We start from the raw sequence: 8435 nt of genomic DNA on the forward strand, positions 1-8435 counted from the left end.
TCTTCATTTTTAGATTTTTATCTCTTTGTTTTGTCATGGCTGAACAGTTTAGCTTTAGATTTTTAATCAAAATATACGATTTTGTGTGGGCAATATGAATGCTATTCAGTAAACAAAATGCACCAGTCCTTCTTTTATACTTAAATTTTAAATAAATAAATGGCGATGGGTAGGAAAAACAGAAACAACAAGAATACTGGAAGTTAAAAGTGCCTTAAAAACAGCTCAAAAAGCCCAATACAAAGAGAAAACCGGAAATGTCGTTTGAAAGAAAAACAGCAACGTTTAATTAAAAACAGCAATACAACCAAAGGTGAAAAAAGTAGCACAGATCCTTAAGTGGAATGATAAAATAAATTAGTAGTTAATAATGAGTCAGAATCGTAGGGCAAAACCTGACAATTACAATATAATGTGATCGTTCCACTACAAACTTTGCGTAAAAACGAGTAGTTGTCAAATCAGTTAGCTAACACAACCGAAAACAAATGAATAAGTAAAATTAAAAGAATATTTGACAAAAGTGCGCCATAAGTGCCTATGCAATAGTGGAATGAAATTTGGGCTACTCATTTTTCGTTCACTCTTACTATTTCACAAGCAGATATTCCATAGTTAGTTCTCCAAGCTTTTTTCAAGATTACAAAGAACATTACATTTTTCTTTGAAATTTTGGTTTGATTAATTAAAGGTCTACCTAGATGAAAAATCATTAAAACAGATAAGGTAAAGAAAAGAAAAAAAAGGAAGGAAATCCAACTTGTTTTTATTTCAGAAGTAATTGTGGGCCAGTTTGTACTCTATGCTATGGGAATGTGATAGCCAATAGGAGTTGAATTTCTAAATCCAAAATATTGAAATACTATCTGTAGAAGATATGATACTACAAGACACTGAATCTGATATTTTCTAATAAAAACAGAACAAAATATTACTTTCAACAGTAATGTAATCTAATCATTCTTCTTATTTTCGCTCTGATAATTTTTGTTTTGTTTTTCTACTTCTTGGTTGAAAACTAGGGCCGGCCTTGATCAGGGCCGAACAGGGCAATCAAATCACACCTCAAAATCGGGGGGAGGGGATGCTTTCATGATGAAAATTAACATTCTTAATTTAATACCTTGAAGTCTGTTTTCAAACAACTCTTATAATTATTAAAAAAAAAGTTAAGCGAATTGTGTGCCATTTTCCCAAGTTCTGAATGGTTATATGATTGAAAAGAACTGTTTCAGAAATGGTTTTCAGCATTTGGTTAGTGCGAGATTCTTAAATGACATTTAACAACATGAACAGTGTAACATTTACACATTCTAGCAATTAATTGCTAACACGTAACTTCAAGAAGAAAGGGTCTTGGATCAAACATTCATACCAAGACCAAATATTTGTAGGGACTGCTCTGATGAAAAACATGTTTCTATAGAATCTATAGAGTCTGTTGGTGGATGATTGAACTGCATAACCGTAATCTATATACACCGTTCATCCGATCGCCAAGAAACTTTTAGAAGTTGCTGAACGCACTCTTGAGAAGGTTTTAGGTATAAAATCCCCCCCCCCCCACAAGACTATCTTAATACTTGTCGCGCAAACGAAATCAGAGACCCTCCACCACAAATAATCGATAGTTTTTCCGGTAAATTGTTTTACATTTCCTCTATATGCAATTAACGGGTTAGTTCATTAAGAATTCCATCATCTAACAAATTTCAAAATTATAAAATTTCTTTTTCAGTAAACTCTTTGAATTTGGTATTCAACAGTACTTTTCAAATTAAAATACAATTATTATTTTACACATGCAGAAAGTTTTCCACGGGGGGGGGGGGATTATAAGGGAGGGGTAATTCTACATATTAAAATAAATTTGATTTGTATATCTTTTTTCGACTCTTTGCATATGTATACAAATAAATTAATTAAGTAATATATATAAATGCAGGGGTGAGCGACACCTTGATTCAGTCTTGGATTAACAATAGTGGAAAGTATGACGTTTGAGAAAAAATCGATGTTCGTGTTCATTGATTCAATACGTTATCATGTTTTTTTATTTATGGACCCCATTCCCCAATGAAGGAGAATTGTTGGGGAGAATTATCCAGGAGGAGAATGACCCACGGGAGGAGTCTTTCGGGAAAAATTGTCCCGGAAAATTTGAAAAATGGGATCGTTATTAATACGCTGATGGATTCTTCCGCGGGGGAGAACTTTCCGATGAATTTCCCGCAAAGGGAAGTTTTCCGTGAGGATTTTTCGTTCAATTTTCTCTCTTTTAAGATGGACGTGTAAGCTAGTATAAAACAAAAATCAAACCGTCCATTTGTTGAGTATTTGGAATTAATATTGCCTCGCTCTCGGCGTACTCGAAAGAACAGTTAACTCTGCTGATGTCATAAAATTTAGATAACTTCCCAGAATTGCACGAAATACTGACATACATCAAAATATCTTAAAATAGAACTTAATATGAAGAGAAAAACGATTAGCAGAGGGTTGGATGTAAGAGGGATGAATGAGGAGTGTCATCCTTAGACAGCTGGGACCGTTACATAGTTGTTACTAGTGGTGGTAAACTTATCTAATGTTTTGCAGCGCTCATAGTATTATATTTATATTGCAGTATAAAATCAATTTTAGATATATTTTTAAACATTAATTCCTGGTTAGAGTTTATCCCACTTTTTCTAGTTAAATGTTCAACAAAGAACAAATACTAATTACGTCAAATGGTCTCTTAAATCAGATACCTCTTAAGAGTGTTTTTTCTTAGATTAGCAGCAACAAGTCATAAGAAAAGGAATACAGGTTCTTTACTAGGTTCGTTAAACTTTCTGCTATTGCTCGAATCAAAAGGTTACAAGGATCTAACACTTCAGAAGGAGTCAAGAAAATGTGGACTTGTGAATCTAAAGTTTTGTCTTTTTTCTTTTGCAAGAAACCAGAAAAAAACACAGACTATTTCTGAGAAAATTTAGGTAGTGCTTCCTCCTTCCTCAAAGGACCTCGGTAAGTTACGCGAGGGGAAAGCAAAAGAATACCTATGTTGCAAGCTAAGTTTTAACAGCCCGGTATTCACGATAGAACATCACCAAAAACGTCACTACCTAAGATGTCTTCATTTTGTTATGGGGGGGGGGGGGGAGTGGGACTTCAGTTTTGCTACCTGGCTGGTATTTTTAGCAGCTTATATTTATCAAACGAGTTTGATTTTCTTAGTAAATAGTGGCCAAATTTGCATTAAAACAGACAAAACTGCCATAAACTGTAGTTTTACGTTCTAAATTTCGTTGTTGCCGAATATTTGAAGCAATGACGGGAAGCTTATAATAGTTGGATCTTCAGCTATTCAACATGTGAAGATAGGGATTAAATAAATTCTAGTGTCACTGACATTATAGTATATGAAACCTTAAAATAATCGAATCTGCACGAAATAGGCCTAGGTTAGCTTGGGAAAATATTGGCAGGTTAAGTAGGCTAGACAAGTTTAAGCTGGTAGGTCTATTAGTGAGACAATTCTATTTCTTTTATCTGTTTCTACATTTCAAAGCACCTGAAAAGACAATTATATAGTAATTTCAGGTGGGCTGTACAGAATAATGAAACGCTAGATTATGTTTTGTTGTGGTGATTTTCTGTCCAAAATTCGACAAAATCACATGTCTTGTTATCTTGTATCTACAAAAATTCTAACGCTACGTGAAATAAAAATAATATAAACAAAGCTTAGCTCCGTTATTTTCGTTACAATATTTTTCTAAACGAAACATAGTCTTCAATCACCAGAAGAAGCAGAAAAATCCTACGAGTTAATTCAACTTACGTTCAGCGAAAACCATTAAGTAGTATAATTCAGCAATTATACAAATCGGTCAAAAAATTATCTTCCAAATGCTAATTCTCGATACTAGTTTTGTTGATGGATAGGCAAAAGCTGTTAAAACTAAAAGTACTAAAACACGTCTATGCTAGCACAAACTTAGTAAATTGACATTTCAAATTTATGAAAACTTACAAATAGAGACTTGCTTTTAGTGCCGTAAGCTTCTACGGTATAGCCACAAATTAATTAACAGAATACAGTCCAATGAGGAAAACTTTCAGTACATAGTTTTAACAGCATACTTGACTTCATCTAGATACAGACCTCACTTTCTATTCCAAAGACGACAGAAGAAAAAATAAAGGTATTTAAAAAGACAATTCGACTTTCAATGTGTTAAACTGCATAGTTTTTGTTAAACTATATCAAAACCTAAAGGTTACAACAGTTTGTACTCTAGACACCGAACAAAAGACTAGGACACAAAAAGAGAAAATATGACAGGGAAACAATAAAAAAGAAAATGACCATTTGCCGTTGTATCCCCTCTGCATTAGAATCTATTCCTGTCATTATTACAATTACAGAAAGCAGTTGCAAATATCTGGTGGATATCATTCTGATTGATATATAAGAACAATTTTAAATAAACCTGAAATTTAATCGTAAAGTTCCGTCATAAAGGATTGATTTGTTTATATTTTGAAGTATAAGAGAAAAATTTGACCAATAAGCTCTTTAAACAGGGATATATCTATGCAATACAAAAATACATTTCGTATTTAAACACCACGCATCAACTTTGAGAAATATCTAAACCGTTATTGCTTTTAACAAGACCTACTCATCTTAAAAAAAAACAACAAAACAAACAATTTTATTAATCAATTGACAGATTTAAGATTTTAGAATGTCTTTTTGATTACAAGTCTAGTTGCCACTGGTAATTTTTTTTATTATTATTATTTTTTTTCATTTTTTTTTAAGATCCATGGTAAAACGGAAACGTTTTTAGGACAACAAAAGGAGATATTTTTAATAAAAAGACAAGGGTTGACATTGAGGCAACAAGACATATTTCACATGAGCTAAAATTAATAATAGCATTTGATGAAAAATTGTTACCATCCTAAGAAATCTCATTCAAAACTTTAATGTGACGAATTTATGTTTTTACATATCCAAGACTGTGAAATTTTACACGTCCTGACGAGTGCAATTCTTCTTTTGTGGGGAACAGCCAACAAATTTAACCAGCGGATAAGACAGATGAACAACTTAATTTTTTTTTCAGCTAATATGTCCAACAATACTGAAGAAAACGATGTTTCATTCCATTTTTAAAAAGCGTTTCTAATTTTGATAGATATTTCGTAATTTTTAGAACGATGAGACGACCCAGGCACCTGGTCCTTAAATAAACAACGGCCCCGTCTATGGGAACGTCTGAATATAGCTAGAATCTTCCTTAAGTTGGATTAAGAAAGCTCCTATAGTTTGCATTTCAATCTTATTAGGCAATAAAGATTTTGAAAAAAAAGGATTTCAAAATGAAACTGAGGATATTCAAAGCATGTGACTTAACCACTGCGACATAAGTTGTTTCTAAAGGATACAAAGAATTTAATGGAAGCCCTTGTCTGCGAAAAAAAAAAAAATAAAAAAAAATCAGAATTTGCCACTGAAATCGCCTTAATTGCGTTTCATTAATTTCCTTCAGACGCTCATATGTCTCTTAAACACACCTGTTTAGACCCAAGAAGAACTATATTAAAATATAGTTTCATATAATGCTAATAAAATGCACCTTTTCGGAAAATATGCCACAGCAAAAATAACTTGAAAAGTTTTAATCGAAAGATCTTCTTTTCCTTGCAGAGTCAAGATCTAGGCATCGGTTGTATTCCAATCTGCCAATTATGGCATATTTAATATGATAACAAAGTTAAGTCACCTTTCCCAAACCTAGCTTAGAAGGAATAAGCAAATAGGTTCATTTACACCGCCTTTTGTCTATTTGCCCAAATTAGTCCTCGAAAAACCGTAGTGGTTAATATCACTTGATTGATTTATGGAACTTCAGCCCAAAATAAACGCCGCCTTAAGAAGGTAGCTAGATAATAAAAATAGGACATAACAGATTCACTACATATTCGTAGGTACGCAAGTCGATCCTATCCCCCCCCCCCCGCAGGAGGGCAGGGGTCGAAATACAAAAAAAAAATCTATTTTAGGCGACTATTTTTCTGTATTTCGAAGGAAGAGGTTCTTTACACGGGTCTCAGGGGGTGTATGACGCAAAAAAAGCCTTTCGAATATTATTAGAAACATCTTTGAAAAAAAAGCAATTGACAAGGAAACGGAAACTCCAATAAAATATCAAGAATGTAGTTTGATATTCAAGAAAATGACTGATTAATAAAATCCCTTATAAAATGGAAAAATCCGTAATTTATCCCTCTCGTGGCAAGAGGGCTTCTAATGACCAGCGAAACATAAACTTATTTCAAACTGTTTATACAGAATGGAATGCAATCAAAATGTTATCGAATTTATTATCTTCAGCTAATTCAACATGATTTTTTTTTTATCACCGTTGTCGAACCTCAAATCTAATATGCAACAATTTGGCCAAATCTAATTAAAAGTTCCCCATTCGGAGCTGTGCAGTCTCACAATGTATATTTTCAAGCAAAATTTATATGGTATAGCCCAAAATTTCGAAATGATTTTTATAAAATTATTTCCCCCCAAATAGAGCCCCCTTTGTCTTCTTGCTCTGAAAAAAAAAAACTGAAAAATTTGTGTAAAATTCCTTAACAAGTGACTTCAATTTTTAAATGATATAGTGACGAAAATAAAATCTTGGTGTAGCATTTTCATCAACAAGGTAAAAATACAAATTTCCTTCCTGTTCAAGAGTAGTCGTATAGATGCATACACGACGACCACGCTACGTGCTGATATTACCCATAACTGAAATATTTTAATCCAAAATTTACGGGGCAGAAGAATTTGGATCTTGACCGAAATTTACAATCAAGAGATTTCAGCAAAAAGAAAGTTTAATAGGTATGTTTCTCTGTCATTTTTTCACACCAAACCTAACAATAAATCTATTATCACATAAGATCTGTTTCTCTAATGTTTTCACAGTACTCAGAATGTCTTGAAGTCACCCGCTTTTCCCGGCCGAAAGGAGACCTTATCCTTTTACCATCCACTGTGATCACCACTTTAGTCATTTCTCGATTCAAACTACCACTTGAGTTATTATTTGGATAGGGCACAAAAATTCTCACTTTATCAGATGCTAAGCTATCTGGAGACGAACACAATGAATTTAACGACTTGTCATTATCTATTTTATTTGGAGAGGTTCTTGATGTTACATCGTTGGGAAAGATGCTCAAAATACTACCATTTGAAGATTGGCTTCGTACACCCTCGACAGTAACAGATAACGCAGATATGGCACTGGTGGCATCGACAGAGGACTGCGATAAGCGTTGAGAGGGAATCCAACTTCCGTCGTCTACACTTGCATCGTACGAATGATTTGATTCTAAGACAGAAAAACTTTAAATTATTTGGTTACCTACCTTATGCAATCCTACGTCCAAAATAGAAAAAATGTACTTCTTTAAAAACTACACATAAAAAGCAACTTGAAGTAGTTATGCGACAAGGGTGAATAAGTAATAATGTGAAATTATGAAATACTAATCCCACTTAAAAAACTGTAAAACTTTTTTCGACGTTTATCAAATGCTTCAGATTCATTTAATCCATCAAATTTGTCTCCAGTGGCGTCAATTGAATGAGGGGCCTGTGCCCCCTAGATTAAAAAAAAAATACCTCTTTGAAGATATTTTCTTTGAAATCGCATTTTTTTGGTATCAGCGTCAAAACTGAAATAAATGACATATTTACCCCCCCCCCCCCCTAGCTATTGAAAAAATGAATTTTGCGGGAGGGGGGGGGGGGTCTTCAATTTCGCGAATCGACGTCACTGTATTCCCCCCTAATTTGTAAGCTATAGTATATAATCCGTTCTTACACCCAGGATTCCACCATAAACATTTTTGCGCCATTAGGCCACGTAGGCTTAGCCCGTCTCTGAAACAGCTTTAAGGATCGAGTAAAATATATTAAAATGTTCAAAATACAAATCGTTTGCAGTAAAGGCAAATGACACTCTAGTCTTTAGAAGGTTTAAGTTTTAATTCCTATTCTCATACGTGATGGTTTCCGTTCCTTTTAAATTCATCGGATAATTCTATTTAATTTCTGCTCGATATCGACAATAATATTTATTTATTTTTAAGTTTGACATGCTTATTAATTTTGATGGTTGTTCGTTATACGACTTTATTTCAGCTTATTTAAGCTTAAGTACAGCTCTTTACTTTTCTTCGATTTTTTTTCGGAAAACATAAAAATAAACTATCAAAAGAAACTTTTTAATCTTCCATATTTAAGCAGGCACCATCTAACTTAAACTAGAAAGACAGAATCATGCTTTTCGGTTGAGACAAACCCTTCAATAGCAAAATTGATTTGGTGTAAATTTGGTTCACGACCAAAAACAACAATAACTCAAAGA

General features: G+C 33.3%; 1 protein-coding gene across 1 annotated transcript in view; it reads right to left on the reverse strand.

Annotated features, from left to right (window-relative positions):
• Window positions 1–269: 269 nt before the first annotated feature.
• The window catches only part of LOC148952138 (USP6 N-terminal-like protein), a 53739-nt gene continuing 45573 nt past the window's right edge, over window positions 270–8435 (reverse strand). The window contains exon 8 of the mRNA XM_089089583.1: window positions 270–7394. Coding sequence (XP_088945709.1) covers window positions 6952–7394 — 443 coding nt within the window. The 3' untranslated portion in view covers window positions 270–6951. The remainder of the gene's footprint in view (window positions 7395–8435) is intronic.

The sequence above is a fragment of the Artemia sp. Qi Xiang Cuo genome, chromosome 5 (assembly GCF_049724085.1).
Source record: "Artemia sp. Qi Xiang Cuo chromosome 5, ASM4972408v1, whole genome shotgun sequence".
NCBI lineage: Eukaryota > Metazoa > Arthropoda > Branchiopoda > Anostraca > Artemiidae > Artemia > Artemia sp. Qi Xiang Cuo.